This window comes from Zingiber officinale, chromosome 9B (assembly GCF_018446385.1).
Source record: "Zingiber officinale cultivar Zhangliang chromosome 9B, Zo_v1.1, whole genome shotgun sequence".
In the NCBI taxonomy this organism is placed as follows: Eukaryota; Viridiplantae; Streptophyta; class Magnoliopsida; order Zingiberales; family Zingiberaceae; genus Zingiber; species Zingiber officinale.
The window spans coordinates 91783975-91802754 of NC_056003.1; the positions used below are offsets into that span (position 1 = coordinate 91783975).

The window sequence follows — 18780 nt, forward strand, 5'->3', positions numbered from 1 at the left end:
CTCCTCTACGCGAAGAAGCCTCTTACATCAATTAAATCTCACAACTAGAAAGTTAAACTCAAAAGGAATTGATTACAAGTGTTGTGTTTTATTTTCTGGGACCAGAGTTGTATTTATAGCCCTCGTCGGGGCACCTGGAAGGGTTCCAGGCGCCTAGAGGGGGATAAAACTTTATCCCCATCGCAACGAATCACATTTGATGTGTTCCGGATAAAAATCCTTGTCCGAGCGCCATGAAGGGTTCCAGGAGCCTGAGTCTGACGAGTCTGGGCGCCCGGACCAAGAAAGTCAACATCCTGTTGGTCTCAGTCTTCCACTTCGATTTCGCTAGTCTTGGTCCAGGTCTTCCGCTCTGGCTCCGCTCGCTTGGGTGATCTCGGCCATCCGGAATAGGGCTCACCCGAACCCAACTTCCAGCCTTCGAGCAATCTTTCGCTTCGGCTTCTCGTCCCTCAGAAACGCCGTGCATCTCTTTCTCGTCCGCTCGCGTACTCTTCTGCAACACCTCGTCGCTCAGACCACCGAGTCCGTCAGTTCTCTTTCGTGTCGTCCTTCTCGCTCGCTACGTCTTTTACTTGACTTCTTGTGCTCCTAAATTCCTACACATTTAGACACAGGGGTTAAAAATTAACAGGGTATAACATGATTTGAGTAATCATATTAAAATTACCTTAGGGTACTAACATGTTATTACCTTCCGATAGTATCTCGACATCTATTGAGTTTAAAATAGTCCTCGAGGCATAGCTGAGTTCGCATCAATCTAGAATTCAAATAGCACAATTACATCTGAGTTGGTATCGTCGCATCAATCTAGAATTCAGATAGCACAATTACATCAAGGACTTCCTTTAGAGGTGGCTCATCCATTTAACATGGAGATCCAATGTAGAGTTGTATCGAACTCATTATATCTAAACTTATTTGTTTACTTTTCTTAACTTATTCACGTTTATTTATTACAATTTTTATCTTTTTTTTTTATTGAGTTCAACAAGACATATTAATCCGTTTATAGGATACTATATATGATTTAATAAATGGAATATATAATTTTTCTCAATTTTATTACAGTATAAATAATATAAAGAGTATAAAATTTGTAATACATATTAAACAAATATAAAAGAGCTCTGAGCTTTATAATATCGCACAAATCATTTTATTCCAAAAAGAAAGAAAAAGTCTCTTAGTTGAGAATCAATACATCCACATCAAATGGTATGTGGTATCTGGAATGACTTGAAGAATTCCAGGTTGCTCTGCAGTATTAAATAACAATAAATCATAAATTAGAAAAATAAATAATTTAAAACCATTAGAACATGATCATATTTTGTTACTTACTCTCTAGTTTGAAAGCCTCACTAGGAGTGAGTTTTGCAGCAAAACCAGGGAACACATAGTCGTAGACGTACACCAAGGCCTTTTGAGCAGCTTCCTCACTGCCCAGAACAGAGGTCAGAGTTTCAATGGCAGACTGTTTTGTATTCAGACCCTTGTGCCATGTCACAGTCACGATGTAGACTCTAGCTCCGCCGACCGGGGCTACAGCCAGATCCTCAACCGGGTTGACATCGCCGGAGAAATAAGCTGAGCAAGAGGAAGCCGAGAAAGAGAGGAAGATGATGAAGAACGCAAGAAGGCTTCTCTCCATTTCTGCTCCTCTGTTTCTTGGTTTTCCTTGTTGATATGCTGCCTCAGAATTTATACAAATAGTTGCATTTTGTAACTTAAAAGGGAATTTAATTGAGCATCTGTTTTGTAGGCTGATTAAAGTGCACGAGGAGTTTCCAATTTGTAACTTAATTAAAGTTCCTCACAAATATCAGATTCATTTATTCAACTTATATTGGTCACCTTTAAATCCGTTTAATCGTGGAATTCATTGAAATCCAATAATGATATTGTATAGATACATTTCACTTGTTTTATTATGTGATCACATATATTCAAACATCAACTTGTATTTGGTACCCATTTAACACTATCTAACTCAAATACTATAAATGGTGATATTGATAACTGATATGACAAATATATAGATGGTTATAAAGTCAATCTTTTAATTAATATGATAGTCAAAGTTCAAGGTAGGTCAATCCAAGTGAACGGTCAACCGGGAAATCAAAGACTACCATCCAATCAAATCTCTAGCTCACGGGGTTCTACTCCCCTATATCTTTCTGATAGGTTCCCTAATTGGATTTCCTATTCCCGGGACGCTACTCCCTATCTCTTCACGATCAACTAACAAGATCATGGGGCTCTGCTCCCATGTATCCTTCCACTCGGTTCCCAATCTGATTTCCTACTCTTGGATTCTATTCCCCCCGACTCCTCTTGATCAGTTCACAGGATCACAGAGCTCTACTCCTATATATTCTACCGATCGATTTATGATCGACCCAATCAAATCTTCGACTCACATAGTCGTGCTCCCCTCAGCTCCCCTATCAGAAGGACATGCATGTAAACAAACTATAATTAGAGATTAAGTCTCCTTTTTTTTTTATTAATCCATTATTTCACTATTTGAGTCAAGCCTAAAAGACCTAATCAGTCTTTCAACTGACGAGTACATTTCACAATTAATGCTATGAGTGGAATTGTTAGAGACATGTGGAATCATATCTTTGTGAAGAATACAAGATTCGAGGAATGTATGAGCAATGAGATGGCACACAACAGTGAAGATACATGAATTTGACATATCAGAATATGATATTTAATTAATACGGAGATTATAAATGTGTTATAAAACGATCCCCACCACTATGGGCGCTGGTACGTCTTTTACTTCGCATACGTCTTACATTCTTTTATTACTATCCATCTTTCACATTTTCTCTACTTCACCGATTTGAGCGTTAGAGTGGTTACACCAGAGACCCCCTTGATCTACTTACTAACGTTCCTTCTTTCTCCTCCACACCAAGGACTTCCTTGACCTGCTTGCTAATGCTCCTTCTTTCTCCTTCACCTTGTGTTCTTGCAGGTGATCCCCTTCAAAGTCATCTCGCAAATGACTCCCTTCTTCTCCTTCGAGATCTTCTTGCAATCAACTTCAAAGTCATCTCGCCGGTAGTCCAGCTTTAGTTGAATTCAGACGGGATCAATAGCTAATTTGGATTCTTATCGGATTCCATTTTCGCTTAAATTCTTAGGTAATGATAAAGAATGGACTTTGTTGAGGAAGACCATGCAAAGAAGAGCATACAATGGGGCATTGCTCTATAGAGATTGAACAAATCATTGTATAGATTCTGTATAAAGCACTGTAATTTTGATTGCATCAATCAATGGAAAGTGTTTTCATCAAATACCCTAAATGTTTTACAGATACAACAATTTGCATCACAGTGGAAAGTTCAAACTAAAAAAAAACATTTTACACGCATCTGATTGAAGTTCATAAATTTGAATGTCAAATAATCCAAAGAAACACTACTGAGAAATTCCTTCGGCAGTACGATTCAGGCACCCAAAGTTGCTGCACCAAATCCATAAAATATGAACAGAGAAGAAGATTACAAGTTTGGAAACTAAATGAGCGTAAGTTTTATACCAAATAATGGCTGTTCCAAGTTTGCATAGGGAGCAGGAAATCCATCACTGCAAGAAGCTAAAACACAGACCAGCCAATGAAGTATTTCATTACGACGAAACTGATAGGAACTTCATATATCTTTACTATGAGCAATTAGTGCATTATATGTGCTGTTATGTGTGGATATGAATTCAGTAAAAAAGATCTTTTCATATACACATCAGCCAGGATTAAGTACTTCCAAAAAAAAGACAGTCCGGTGCACGAAGCTCCCGCTATGCAGAGCCCCGGAGAAGAATTCATTATACGCAGTCTTACCCTACTTTTTGCAAAAGATTGTTTCCAGGATTCGAACCGCATAATCTTTTGGTCACAAAGCAACAACTTTACCGTTACGGCAAGCTCCCCTTCTAAGTATTGCTTCCAAAGATTTCTAAATTGGATTTCTACTACACTATCAACTAAAAAAAAACTAGCCTCTAAGGTAGTAGGCTACAAATGACCCATGATTAGTTGGATGTCACTTACCGAGTTCATGAGCTATAGGTTACCAATTTTCACATACCAGCAATATTATAATATAGAAATCATAACTTTGCTAGTTCAAACTCAGATTGATAAACACACTGTAAAAAGAACTCTATGCGAAAGAAGAATATCTGAAACTACTGTATATATGCTACATGATAACCAAGATACAAATCATTATTAGATGCTGGAAATTCAGCAACTAAAGCCAAATCTATCAATAGCTTTAGAGTGTAAAAGATTGTAAGCCTAGTCAATCATACGATCCAAGTATAATGTTCATGCTAGAAGTTGCAACGGATCTATGAATGTAAAAGAGAGCTAAGAGATTTCATACTCATCAATGGCATGATATAGAATGATGACAACATAACTATGTGTATTATACACCCTCTGTATAGTACTTACAGATTGATCATTTGGAGACCAGGAACACTTCTGGTTTCTTCGGCTTGCTTGGTGTGTTGGGTTTTGAAGAATTGCCCTGGGAAGTTTCTGGTTTTCCCACTTTTCTTGCAGTATTATCCAGCTGAATCAAGCTCCGGGAAGCCAAAATAGCCTGTGCCAACAGATCATGTGACGCCCGAGCATATACACAGCGCACTGTGACGGATGCCGCATCCCTCACCTCCTGAGAATTGAGAGGTGCAAGAAGGCAGTGCCCCAAGATCCTCAGAACCGGCTGCAAAAGCTCCCAAGGGAGAGGAACTCTAGAACCTCTACTATGAATATTATCCTCTTCCTCTTCCCTATTGCTATTGTGGCTATCCTGGATATTGAGTCTCCGCATATAGTCCACGGCGCCCCCTATTTCTCCGTCACCCTCGGCGAGAATTCTAATCTGGGAGGAGGAGGAGGATGACAGGGATGAGGAACAGCTCAACGGAGGCTTCAAGTCGCCATCATCTAGCTCGAAGCGGCAGGGGCAATCCTGGCCGGCCCATCCAGCAACAAACTCACAAAAATCGATCTTTGAGCGGCTGGGCATAGAGGAGATTATTTTGTAATAGGAATCGAGTGCCACTGCGACAATGCACGCACGCTTGGTGGACTTTACGGCAATCTGGGGTTCTAGAGGAGGAGAGAGGACGCCTACGGGGGGAGGCTTTGGCGGCGCCGAGGTAGACTGAAGGCCGGAGGGGCGGGGTGTGTGGTAGAGGGAGTGGACGGAGAGGTCGGGACTGGAAACAAGAAGGGGCTTTCCACCGCGAGCTTTTACCTCGGTGGCATATAGAGCTAGGAGGACGGCCTCGAAACCGGACAAGGAAGGCGAATTGGAGGAAGAGGAGGAGACAACGCGGGAGAGGTAGAGGCCGGCGAGCAGAGGTACGAAGGAGAGGGCGACGAGGCGGAGATCGGGGTCGGACGACTGGAAGGTATCATAGAGCCACTGGCAGAGCGGGTCGTCGCCGGATCCCGAGGAGGGGGAGGATAGGGCAGCGGAGAGCGAGGCGTACGCGACGGGGGAATCGAGGAGGGAGCGGGCGGGGCGGTCAGAGTCGGCCAGCGCCGCGAGATCCGGCAAGTGAAGGAGAGACACCAGTTCAAGGATCCGGGAGCGTGCTTTGGAGATGGACTCCCACCACGACTGCATCGCGTTCGATCCGGCGGCGCCGCCAGCGCTGCCGCCAGGGTTGGACGACGAGTTATCTGTCAGGTCGACTGCAATCGAAGTACTCGTGGCGGAAGAGAAGGAGGGGGAGCCGGCGGTCGGCATCGGAGAGTCCTGTCGGCGGGCGATCTGGCTGACTTCCGTTCTCGTCGTCGGTGAAAAACAAAAACGGAAGGCTTCGTCGATCTCTAGGGATCGAATATGCATCACGTGCGCCGCGCGTGAACAGTGCTACTAAAAGACCTTTGACCGGAGCTGTATGGTTGACTTACTTCTTTTGTCTCAATTTAATACATTTTTATTCTTTGGAAAAAAAAAACGGAAAGTCTTTTAAACCTTTTAAAAGTTTGAAAAAAATATCACAACAAAAATCACTCCACGCCAAATTTGCATAATTACAGCATAGTCTTTTGATAACTCTACTTAACATTTTTTTTAATAATTTGGTCAGAATTCAATCCTTATTTTATATTATAAATATATCATATGATTATTGACTCTAACACGGCTACATCAGAAGGGATTGACCCGGTTCGATTTTAGAAACACTGCAAGATAAACAACATGAGCCAGTTGGATAAGGTGAGAGTTGCAGTTCCACTAAGTGGGAAGAAGGCTCCACCTGGTTTTGTTTTGGATTAACCAAGAGAAGAGAGTGGTGTGTTATAGCTGAAGTAGAGCGAGCAGTATGGGACAACAACTTGGTGGGCTCCAGAGAGTAACGTTTCACCCGCTTCAAGTTAAACTGGGAAATAGATTAAAATGATCCAGAAAAGGAAATAATCCCAAAGATTAGATTGGATAAGGCTTGGAAATAAATGCTCTTTATGTTTTTTCAACCACTCAAAACACTAAATTTATGTAATTTGTTAAGACTACCAAAATCAATTTAAAAAATCAGCTTTAATCAAAATTTGTGTGTATAGCTGGAACCAGGTGTTCAGGGAATCAACCAACTGTAGTTACTTTTTCAAGAGGCATATTTATGAACTGACAACACCATTTGATCCAGCCTGATAATAGTTGCGTGCAACCCAATTTTGTGTCTGTACACCAGCAAGACCATAGATTCTACCACAGCAACTGCCACTGCACATTCCCAGCCAATTGTGCAAGACATTCTAATTCCAAAAGTATTTTAGAAGAAGAAAAAAGAGAATTTCTTTCATGGAAAAAGTTGTGCTTTTCTTTCTTGTAGAAAAGCAAGTGCAACTATTTTAAGTTGCTCTATGCGCAGAAGAAGACCAATTTTGGTAGTTGGGAGTTCAGAAATAAGGAGAGTCGAGAAAAATAAGAAACCGAGTCTACAACAAACAGACAGTAGAAGTTGTGCTGTGTTACACTGATCCTCCTCCGCAGTCCTCAGTGTTTCCCATGGGACACGCCTTTTCGGACGAAGGAGTTCTTGGGCTTTGGTATCTCGTGGATGTCCATCACCTGAATCGTTCGTTGCTTTTTGGCTGCCGAGCAAGTTAAACAACAAAGTAACACTGTCGGCATCAGAACCGACGGTATAAGAATAAGAAAGAACGAATGAGGAAGAACAGACAGCAGTACCATTCTGTGCTTCGAGATAGTTATCGTGAAGTCTTTTCCTGGCCGAAGCGAGCCGCTCTGCGTCCGGGGAGTTGTCCTTCTTTTCCTTTGCCTTCTGGTAGAGATTAGAATGACAGGGATTATAGGAATAAATTTGTCTTGAGAATTAAAAAGGGAAGACAAAAAAGCTGATCTCTTTACAGCTAGAGAAGCAGAGGATGATGGTGGGCGGGTGGAACTGCCATTGTTTCTGGCTGGATTATGTGTGGGTTTTTTTGCCTTTGGCTCTATCGGTTCCGAACTGTTCCTCTCAGTGCTCAAGTAACCGACTGCTTCAAACCAAAGTTGATGATCGAATGATAAGAATCACTAAAAAAAAGGACAAAAAAACTACTTTTTTTTGTTCTTCTGTTTGAGGCACTAACCGTGTGGATTAGGCGAATTTCCAAACTCTGGCATCTGCAATCAGCACACACATACAAAAAAAAAAGTTTACCAACCAAAATTCCAACAAAATAGAGGAAACTTGACGCTTTGTACTTGGTTGCTATTTTGAGAGCTCCTCCCATATATCTGTAGTGGCGAGTCTCCGTTGGCTGCGATCCAAATGATTTATCAATTAGATGCATTTAGATCATCACATGAATAAAGAGCATTTTTTTCTCCATTTTCCCATTTGTTCTTGATTGGTTTTGGATAGGATTAAAAGTTTACTGATGATTGCTGGCGAAGCAGTGCCGTTCGCGGAATTGGATTTCGCCCACTCGTCCACCAGGTCTTTCCACTTCCTGTGATTCAAAAACAAAGATGAGAATCCGATGCTCCTTCTTTCACACCAAAAACAAACTATGTTTTTTTTTTGTTATTCATCGGGACAACAGCATCACCTGACGAGTTGCTTCACCAATTGCCGGACTTCATTGGAAGGATGTTTCCGGTGATTATTCACGTATCTTCCGATGTCCGTTTCCTGCACAGAAATTAGAACTGAGAGCTTTAGGTTGAATTGTCTTAGGAAAATGAGGTAAACTTTGACTAAGAGAAATGTATTGGGACGAATACGCCACTTTGAGAGTTTTGAATGTGATATCCATGTCCGCTAGATTCTGCAGCAAGCTAACCAAAGAATCCTCCGGCTGTTCCGACAACCAGCAGTTTAATCCCAAGGAAAATTTTAATCGATTCAGAGATGGAAATTTCGAAGTTAGCAAGGCAGCATACCTGATCGGTATCTTCCAAAAACTGTTTGATGGCCAGGATTTTCCTCTTTACTTCCTCAATCGAATGGCCGTAACTCCTAGGAACATCTTCCTCTTGTTCTTCTTCCTCCTCCTCCTCCTCCTCCTCCACCACCACCCCGACCGCGTTATTCATCGATTCCGGCGACGGCGTGGAGGACGTCCCCTCCCCGGTCGCTATCCTCTTCTCCCACGGACTGCTTCTTCCCTTCACCTCCTCCTCCTTCGCCGCCACGGGGCTGCCGCTTCGGGCGCCGGAGGATCCCCCACAGTTTCCGCACCGCCCATCGGAGGCGTAGAGCCTCTGCACGATCCCATCCCTCCTCGCGCGTAGCTCCTCCCCGTGCTCCGCCGCGGCGACGGAGATGGCGGTGTCGATCAAGGACCACAGATCCACGTTGGCGCTACGCATCAACCTCCGCAGGCCATCTTCCTCCATCGCCACAGCCCGATTCCGCACAACAATTCGATTCCCAAATCCTCTCCGCGACTCCACCAATCCGTCCTTTTCACACCGATTCGCGAAATAACAACATTCGGCGGATGAGCAATTCGCCGAACTCGAAGCCTCCGAACACTCGAATCCTCCCAAATCTAATGGAGCTCGCACGAGAATCGCGATTCGGCCGATGCGAGTGGTCGATTCGACGTCGAGTAGCAGAGGAAGGAGAGGAAGCGAAGAACTCCGAGAAGCCTCTAGTTCTGGCAGCCGATTTGCTGCTTCCTTCCTTTTTTTTTTCCTTGTCAAGAATGAACCATTTTTTAATTCCTCATTCTTCCAACCCCAACTTCCATGCGATTGGACGCTTCTGCAGGTCCACACCCGGCCCCACCGACGGCGCCTGCCTTTCCACCAATCACATGGAAGGTGGGACCGTAGGTCGGTCAAACGGGAAAATAGGGAATTCTGTTGTCGTACCGTCGTTTGTGTCTGTGGTTCTGAATTACTACCGATAACGTGCGTCGTTTCATGGTGTTCTTACCTGTCTTGTGATTGGTCAGGATCCGGTCCCCAACGGCGGGTCCGAAGGAGCAAAACCAATTAGATTACTTGAACGCAATTTTCGTTACAGATAATAACGGGTGACGTGGAGATAGCACCGTTGCGATCACGTGGTGTGACGCAGCCCGAGGATGAACACTTCAAGCGATGGCGAATATTCCGGGTGCAAACGGGTCGACTCGAGTCGAGCCCATCGCCTGATGCAGCTAGGCCGTTGACCAAATCATCATGCACGGTCTATTAACTATATGTCATATTTTTTTAAAAAAAAACAAATTTAGTAAGGGTGTTCAATTTCAATAAGTATTTGTCATTTTAGGTTAAAAAAACTAAAATATTAATTTTTTATCATTTAAAAATTTACAATAATGCCGTGTTATAAAAACATACTTAATTTATTAAAATAGTTATTTGATTTAAAATTACATGTTTATTATTAAAATCAATTAATCATATGTTAATATGTCAATTGATTTTTAAGTAAATAAAAATATATTACATGATGGGTTAAATTACATCTCTTCCTTGGGAGAGTATATAACTAAAGATTTTACCCACATGCTTGTGAGTTGTGAAGTAGATAGAGTTGATTCCTACTATGTGAGAAATGTGCCATCGTAAAGAGGCATAGGGGTGAATAACGCAAGTTGTTTTTCACTTTTTTCAAAAAACAAAGAATACGAGTTGTTTTTCACTTTTTTTCAAAAAACAAAGAATACGTAATTGAAGAGGAAAAAAATAATATTAATATTTTTTTTTACTTGGTTCGGAGCTTTCGACGGCTCATACTCTAAGACTCACATTCACTGAGTACTTTCATTGGGCAGTCCAATGTAAGTTCGAATAGATATAATAACTTTAAGTACAAAGCAATAAACAAAAATATAATGACAACAAGTAAAGTATTAACTTGAGTATCGGTTGTCGGAGCAATTTTTCAGTGTTGTAAATGTTGGGACCTTAGATGGCTAGAGGGGGGTGAATAGCCTCTTTGAAAAACACTAAACACAAATTTCTTCAAAAACTTTGTTAGCACAGCGGAATTAGAAAACTAAAACAAGAAAGCACAGCACACTAACTCAGAGATTTACGAGGTTCGGGGATAACTTGCCCCTACTCCTCGGCGTGTCCGTAAGGTGGACGAATCCTCTTGATCTTTCGGTAGATCACACCCCGGAAGCTATCCGGCTAAAGGATTCTCCTTCTCGGTGGAGTAACCTCTCCACAAAGTCTTTAACAGCAGTAAGAAATTAAGCACAAGACTTACAGTAGTGGCTCAAGTGAAATGATCAAAGGAAGCTCACAGCCACAATCAGCGAAGAACAAGCACACTGCTTCAATCTTCCAGAGAGTTTTTCTCCACAGTGTTTTTCACAGCAAGAGCACAAAAAGCATTGTCACGAGAGCCTCTCCTCTCCACCTTCATATGCCTCTCTGCTCTGTAACGGATCTCTGCAAAACCTGCAGCAAATCCCTGCAACCGTCCACGACGTCGCCAATCACGCTTCTTCCTTGTCTGATTGTCTCAGCTCCCACCAATGGCATCCTCGTTTCCACTGGTACCTCTGAGCTTGAACCTTTCAGCACAAGTCAGGCTGATTTCGACCAAACGGCTGCCAGCAGATCGCAAACGAGACGTTGCTACCAAAACTGGTTTGTCCGCAGCGAGACACAGCAAAAGCTTTTTCGTCGCCTTCTACTAATGATCCTTAATTTGAATTCACCCAACATCAAGTAATCTGTAACTGTAACTTCGAGAAGCTTACGCAGATGGTTAGAAACGAAATAGGTAAAAGCAATTGCGAATCGAAACAATAAGAGAAAGCGCATGCAAAACAAGCCATCTTGTGGATCGGTCAGCAGACCGATCCACGCTTCTATTTATCGATCTGGGGACCGATCAGCTGCTCGATCGGTCCCAAGACCGATCCACCCTTCACGCGAATCGGTCTGTCAGTGATACCGTTAGGTATCTGATCGGTCGATGAACCGATCGGTATCCACTCGATGTGCTCGGTGTTATCGATCGGTCCCGGACCGATCGATATACCTCGATGTGCTCGAGTTTTGCACGATCGGTCCGGACCGATCGGTATACACTCGATGTGCTCGAGTGTTGCTGATCGGTCCCGGACCGATCAGAGCCGATCCAGTTGCACACCTTCTGATCGATCAGTAGATCGATCGAGCCGGATCGATCTGACCGATCAGCCGTGCCCTTTGGATCGGTGCGGACCGATCCAAAGCTATGATCTCGAGTCAAGCTTCCAAGCTTCTGCCCTCACCCCGACGGTCCAGAGAGCGTGCTACCGAACCCTCTCCGACCATACATGCCAAGCTTCCACACTTGGACTTCCCAATTGCTTGGTTTCACTCACCAGGACTTTCCAATTGCCTCACTCACAGGGACTTTCCCTAACATCCCAGTTAGGACTTTCCCACTGCCTGGCTTCACTCACCAGGACTTTCCCGTGCCAAGCTCCTCGCTTGGACTTTTCCCAATCAGGTCAATCAGGTTAACCAAGTCAACCTTGATTAGTAATTAATCTGAGTTAATTTAATATCTGATTCAAACTTAAATCAGTGTCAACATCAAAACAACATCCAGGTCAGACTGTATCAACAATCTCCCCCTTTTTGTTGTTTGACAACACAATTTAAGTTTAGATCAGAAAAACTCTCATATCCATAATTTCAGGGAAATTAAGATCTCCCCCTAAGATGGATATAACTCAGTTACCTTCTCCTCTTTTTTTTATATTGATTCAAAGAGGTCAAATCGTCTCTAAACTTAATTATTCTCTCCCCCTTTGTCAAACACCGAAAAGGTGTAAAATAATGAATAAGACTGACAAGCACCTCCCCCTTTTAACCAATAACGCCTCAATCTTAATCCACATAAAAAAATACGGTATATGAAAAACAATGGCATATGAAACATCATAAGTGTATCATGAATAGTGAAGCATTATAAATAGCATGAATATAAGAAACACAGCTAACACCCAGTTCAGATAAATATATCAAAGACATAGTATCAACAAAACAATCAAAACATAGAGAATGTCAGCCAACATCCTCATCAAGAGGATCATTCGCAGCATCAGCTGGAAGAGTGGAATCCTGAAGAGGCATGCTGCTGCCTGAGGGTAGCTCGCCCGCGGAGTGCTGAGGAGGTGGATGGCCGGCCATCCATCCTAGAAATGCCTGATGTGTCGCCAACTGCTGTCTCTGTAGAGTATCGAAGCGCTGATCAATCTGGAGGTGCAGGCCATCGAACTCTGCAGCCACCATCTCCTCGTGGCGGTCAAACCGGCTCTCCAGCTCAGCGATCTGCCAGCGCAGATCTGGATCCTCCTCGCCATATGCAGCAGCAGCAGGAGGACGAGCAACCTGTCGTGGAAGTGGTAGCTCACCCAGTGCCCTCCCATCCTTCCACCTAACCGTCCCATCCTGACTTAGGATTCCGGACTTGGAAAATGCACGTTTCCCAAGTCGACAATCCTGCCTGACCATCTTCACTATCCTCCCCCTAGAGACGTCAATACCCATGGACTCGAGCCAATCAGTAATTATATGCCCAAAAGGCATATAGATGTTGTCGCCGCTCGGTTCGCTATGGGATATGATAGACATATAGACACTCGACATAATATCAAAATCTAGACGTCGACGTAAACCATAAAGCATCAGACAGTGATATGGTCGAATTTCTGCCAACGGTTTAGAGGTGATAGGTAGAAGACATTGTGTGACAACTTTGAAAAGGATGTAGTCAGGAGCAGAGAGTCTAAGGGCTGCAAATGTAGGAAAGTCGTCATCTAACTCATCTAAACCATCCAGTCTCGGATGACCAAAGAAGTACTCATAGATTGAGTCAGAAGAGACATTAAGAGGATGAGGTACGGGTTCAGGCAAAACAGGATAGATGGAGAACACCGTCCCCGAACACAAACGACAACCTAAATACTCAAAGAAGGCAATTATGTTGAGATCAATGTTTTGCTTAGCCACTCTTGTTCTATAACTACCATCAGGAATCTGATGAAGGTTGTTATAGAATTCAGATACTAGATCAAAGTTGATGTCCCTTTCTAGAAAAACCAAAGAATCGAGCTTGTAGTAGGCAATGGTTTCTAAAATAGAGGGACAAGATTCCTGCATGAACTTCTTATCAACAGATCGACAAGGGAGTAATTTGAAAGTCCTCTCCTTAAATGATTTTTCAAATTGTTGGTTGGGGAATCTCCCCGAACTAGCCGGTTGAGGTCGGGAGGTAGCAGGAGCTTTGGACTTGGATTTGGATTTCTCGGTTGGTTCCTTAGAGGTACCCTCACCACTAGTGGGTTTCTTCCTCGGTGCCATTTTGACCTTCGGCTTTTAGAAGACGATGGGTCGAGAATACGGGAGGAAGAAAGGGGCGTCGGGGCGTCGGTCGGCTAGGGTTGTGAGAAAGAAGAAGATCGGGAAGAGAGGAGGTCAGGAGGATTTAATGAGGGGTAGCGCACAGTGTAATCTGATCGGACGGCTGTCCGATCAGGATCGAGTTTAACGCACACAAAAAGGGTCTGATCGGTCCCCTTGACCGATCAGGAAACCCTCTGATCGGTGCTCGGATCGATCAGGGGCCTTCCTGCGAACCATAGAGAGCTGATCGGTCCTTGGACCGATCAGAGATCGAACAGAGAGGTTGAAGAGGTTGAGACTCTCCTGATCGGTCCCTGGACCGATCATTGTCGCGTGCTAGAACCTCCTGATCGGTCCCTGGACCGATCAGTGAGCTAACAGAAAGCACGAAGATATCTGGAGGACCCCTGATCGGACTGTGGACCGATCAGAGAGTCTCCTGATCGGTCGTGAGACCGATCAGTGTCTGATAATTCAGATTTCTGATATCTAAATTCGAGCAACTGATTTCGCAGTCGTTTCTCTCGAGAATTCTGAAAATTCAGAACTTCTCAAATTCAGAACACAGAACTTAAACATCTACGAACAAGAACATTTCCTAATTGCAAGCTCTGAAAGTCCTAACATTCTAGGTTTTTTTTTTTATTAAGTTACAAGTTAGTTTCAGACATTTCAGAGTTTCAAAACCTGAAATATCCAACCCTGTCATGTTTAGTTTCAAATTTGTCAAAATATATCCTAAATTACTATTCTTACATTATCAACTCATCTTATCATTAAAGATACCAATCCAAAGTATCAATCAACACATCAATCATGATTAGATAATTTCTAGACAAAAGTCCAACCAAGATTCCTTGGTTGGAATATATGAGTAAGATCTAGGAGTCAAATACACATGAATTATGTAATGACCTTCCCCATACTCAATTTATGTCTCTTCAACCTACTTATTCAAGGGATGCATAGTACATTTTGAATAAATTGGTTGTTCCTAGCATCTCACCCCATTTCTAGCAAACAAAAACAATTTGTTAAACCTTATCGTTTGTGTGAGATGTCCCCAAATTGCCCAAATCAGTTTCCCAATTACTCTTGTCATTTTAATAGTCCTTATTGATCATGGTGAAGTTCTAATGACCTAAGGAGCCAAACACATTCCCAACTCCCTCCTTAAATGACTAAATTCATTCTCAAGGGGTTTTGTGAAGATATCGGCTAGGTTTGACTTTGACTCAACATATGTGAGCACAATGTCTCCCCTAGCTACGTGATCTCTTATGAAGTGATGACGCACTTCAATGTGTTTGGTCCTCGAATGATGGACTGGATTTTTAGTTAGGTTGATTGTGCTAATGTTGTCGCATAGCACTTGTACACCCTTATAAGAGAGTCCATAATCCTCTAGGGTGTGTATCATCCACAACAACTGTGATACACTCTCTCCCATGGCAATATATTCAGCCTCGGTCGTGGAGAGAGCAACACAATGTTGCTTCCGACTTGACCAACTAACTAAACATGAACCTAAAAATTGGCAACCCCCACTCGTACTTTTCCGATCCAATTTGCACGCATAATCGGAGTCGGTATAACCTATCAAGTCAAATGATTCAGTGCGAGGGTACCAAAGACCTACTCTAATTGTGCCTTTAAGGTATCTCGAATTCTCTTAACTGCAATTAAGTGAGATTCCTTGGCACGGACTTGATACCTAGCGCACATGCCCACAGAAAGAGTATGTCCGGTCGACTAGCTGTGAGATATAGAAGACTACCGATCATGCTTCTATATTGCGTTAGATCAACTGATTTTCCACTCTCATCATTATCAAGACGAGTGCTCGTCGCCATAGGAGTGGATACTTCCTTAGAATCACTCATTTTGAATTTCTTAAGCATCTCTTGAGTGTATTTTGCTTGATGGACATAAATGTCATCTCTAGTTTGTTTGATTTCTAGTCCAAGGAAGAATGTCAATTCTCCCACAAGACTCATTTCAAACTCACTTTCCATGTGAATGATAAATTCATTTAAATAGCCCTTGTTATTTGAGCCACAAATTATGTCATCGACATATACTTGGGCTACAAAAATATTTTCACCATCTCGATGAAGAAATAGTGTTGGGTCTATTTGACCCCTTACAAAACCCTTTTCTAATAGATAAGTTGACAACCTTTCGTACCAAGCTCGAGGTGCTTGTTTTAGCCCATAAAGAGCTTTCTTGAGCTTGAACACGTGGTTTGGAGCTTCGGTATTCACAAACCCCGGTGGTTGTTCAACGTAGACTTCTTCTTTAATGAAACCATTTAAGAAGGCCGATTTAACGTCCATTTGATAGAGCTTGAAACCTCTATGTGCAGCAAAAGCTAGCATTGAACGAATGGACTCCAATCGTGCCACAGGAGCATAGGTCTCATCATAATCGAGGCCTTCAACTTGACTATAGCCCTTGGCTACTAGTCTTGCCTTGTTTCTTACTACCTCTCCTTTTGGTTTAACTTATTTTTGAAGACCCATTTAGTTCCAATAATGGTGGTCTTCTTAGGTCTAGGAACCAAGTCCCACACTTGGCTTCTTTCAAATTGACCTAACTCATCTTGCATAGCTATGACCCAATCAGGATCATGCAATGCCTCATCAACTAGTTTAGGTTCGATTTCTGAGATCAAAGCAACCTCATTCGACTCATTTCTGAAGAATGATCTAGTCCTAACCCTTGTTGGATGTCTCCCACAATCTGGTCTTGTGGATGACTAGAGACTATCCTAGATTGCCTTGGGGTTGGCGGTGCCTCATGAGTGGTCTCACTCGGCACAGGCAAGAGATCAGATTGAGCCCTTTCTTGCCTTTGCTCATCATCTTGAGTCAACTTGACTCTTCCAATGTTTTGATCATTCAAACTTAGATTTCTAAGTTCGAATTGAATTTCTCCTACATCCCTTGATTGATCATTTGATTTAGGATTTCTTCAAATGCTACGTCTGAGGACTCTTCAATCAATTTAGTCCTCTCATTGTAGACTCGATAGGCTTTCTTGGTAAGAGAGTACCCGACCAGTATCCCTTGATCAGCCTTAGCCGTGAACTTCCCAAGATGGTCCTTGGTGTTTAAGATAAACACTTTACAACCAAACACCCTAAGATGTTTAATTGTAGGCGGTTTCCCAAACCAAAGTTCATGGGAGTCTTTCCTAAAACCTATGTATTAAAACTCGATTTTGCACATAGCAAGTTGTACTTCAACCCATAAGTAGCTCGGTAGTGAGTACTCATGAAGCATGCTTCGTCAGCCTCTTGTAGGACTCGGTTCTTTCTCTCCACAACCCCATTTCTTTGTGGGGTCCTTGGAGTAGAGAACTCATGCCTATATCCCTTTTCTTGACAAAACTCTAAAACCTATGATTTTGAAATTCCCCACCATGATCACTTCTAATGGTTTTAATTGTTGTCGATTTTTCATTTTCAGTTCTTCTACAAAAGGAAATAAAAATATCTATAGTTTGGTCCTTATGTTTCAAGAAGAAAGTCCATGTGTATCTAGTAAAATCATCAACGATTACCAAACAATATCTACTTCCATTCAATGATATTACACTACTGCAATCAAATAGGTCCATGTGCAATAAATCTAAAGCAGTAGATGTACTTACATTGCTTTTACCTTTATGGACAGCTTTTGTTTGCTTACCCTTTTGACATGCATCACATAGTTTGGTCTTGTGGAACTTGATGCTTGGTAAGCCTCGCACTAATCCTTGGTTGGCCAACTTCCAGATGTTCTTCATGTTTACATGTGCCAATCTTCTATGCCATAACCAAGACTCTTCTTCTTTCGACATGAAACACTTAATCAAAGCATTAGTAGCACTTTTAAATGATACTTGATAAATATTGTCAACCCTTGTGCCTACTAGTACCGTGTCAAGTGTGTCAATGTGTTTAACCAAACATTGACTTGAATGAAATTCAATTGTGTAACCCGTATCACACAATTGCCTGACACTTAGGAGATTAAAAGTCATCCCTTGACTAGAAGGACATTCTTGATATGAAGACATTCGGATATATGAATGTCTCCAATTCCTACAACCTTAAGGCTACCATTATTACCAAAAGACACATTACCTCTACTTTTGTTTTGAATGGTAGTAAACAGTGATTTGTTCCCGTCATGTGCTTGGAGCATCCACTATCAACAAACCAAGTTGATAGATGCTCCCCCTCGACCAATGCCTATAATACACGAAAAATAGAGGTTTTAGGTACCCAAATCTTGGGACCTAATGCTTCTACAACGAAAGACCTAGGAACCCATGCCTTGGTCATACCTTTCCTAGTTCCATGAACTCTAGAAACATGTGATCTACTATTTTGAGTTCTAGACATTAGAGAAATGAAACTCGACTCCTTGGGTTGATACCCTAACCCGGCTTTGTTGTAAACTGCCCTTTGGGCATTTAGAATCATGTCTAGAGTCTTAGAGCTAGTTGAGAATTTCTCAAGCATTTTCTTGAGTTTCTCAACCTCACCCTTTAAGGCCTTGTTCTCATCCTCAAGGACTTCTAGATGTAGGTCATCGACCTCATCTTCCCTAAGGGTCCTTAAGGGTTTTACTTCTTCTTTCAACAATTTATTTTCTGTTTTTGACTTTTTAAGCAATGTAGATAAGTGAGTGATAGTTTTATAACACTTTTCTATATGAGAAGAGGTTACCTCTTCATCATCCGAAGATGATGAAGCCGTGGTTGAAGCGCTTGAGTCATCACTCTCGGATTCTGACTCTTCCCTTGCCATGAGTGCCAATTGTCGGGTGCTCTTTTCCATCTTCTCTTCTTCCTCCGATGAGCTTGATGAGGACTCATCCCAAGTGGCCTTGAGAGCCTTCTTCTTCTTGGCTCTTTC

General features: G+C 42.5%; 3 protein-coding genes across 4 annotated transcripts; all 3 read right to left on the bottom strand.

The window, feature by feature from the left end:
- Positions 1 to 1200: 1200 nt before the first annotated feature.
- Positions 1201 to 1657, bottom strand: LOC122023155 (subtilisin-like protease SBT3.4). Its single transcript, XM_042581241.1, has 2 exons — positions 1348 to 1657; positions 1201 to 1262 (listed from the first exon to the last, which is right to left on the bottom strand). The coding sequence occupies exons 1-2, from the start codon at positions 1655 to 1657 to the stop codon at positions 1201 to 1203; spliced, it is 372 nt and encodes a 123-aa protein (XP_042437175.1).
- A 1611-nt stretch (positions 1658 to 3268) lies between these two features.
- Positions 3269 to 5902, bottom strand: LOC122024603. Of its 2 annotated transcripts, XR_006123470.1 has the most exons (3): positions 4487 to 5902; positions 3569 to 3625; positions 3270 to 3493 (listed from the first exon to the last, which is right to left on the bottom strand). XR_006123470.1 is itself a non-coding variant. In XM_042583260.1 (2 exons), exon 1 carries the CDS (start codon positions 5895 to 5897, stop codon positions 4494 to 4496), a length of 1404 nt encoding a protein of 467 aa, XP_042439194.1. In that variant the 5' UTR covers positions 5898 to 5902; the 3' UTR covers positions 3269 to 3625; positions 4487 to 4493. The 2 variants fall into 2 exon arrangements, 1 of the variants encoding a protein (XP_042439194.1); XM_042583260.1 differs by having other exon boundaries at positions 3269 to 3625.
- Positions 5903 to 6812: 910 nt separating this feature from the next.
- LOC122024989 (probable mediator of RNA polymerase II transcription subunit 26c) lies at positions 6813 to 9216 on the bottom strand. Its single transcript, XM_042583743.1, has 9 exons — positions 8448 to 9216; positions 8294 to 8362; positions 8114 to 8196; positions 7941 to 8014; positions 7767 to 7822; positions 7652 to 7685; positions 7428 to 7555; positions 7248 to 7341; positions 6813 to 7150 (listed from the first exon to the last, which is right to left on the bottom strand). Exons 1-9 carry the CDS (start codon positions 8901 to 8903, stop codon positions 7053 to 7055), a joined length of 1092 nt encoding a protein of 363 aa, XP_042439677.1. The 5' UTR covers positions 8904 to 9216; the 3' UTR covers positions 6813 to 7052.
- Between the last annotated feature and the right edge of the window lie 9564 nt (positions 9217 to 18780).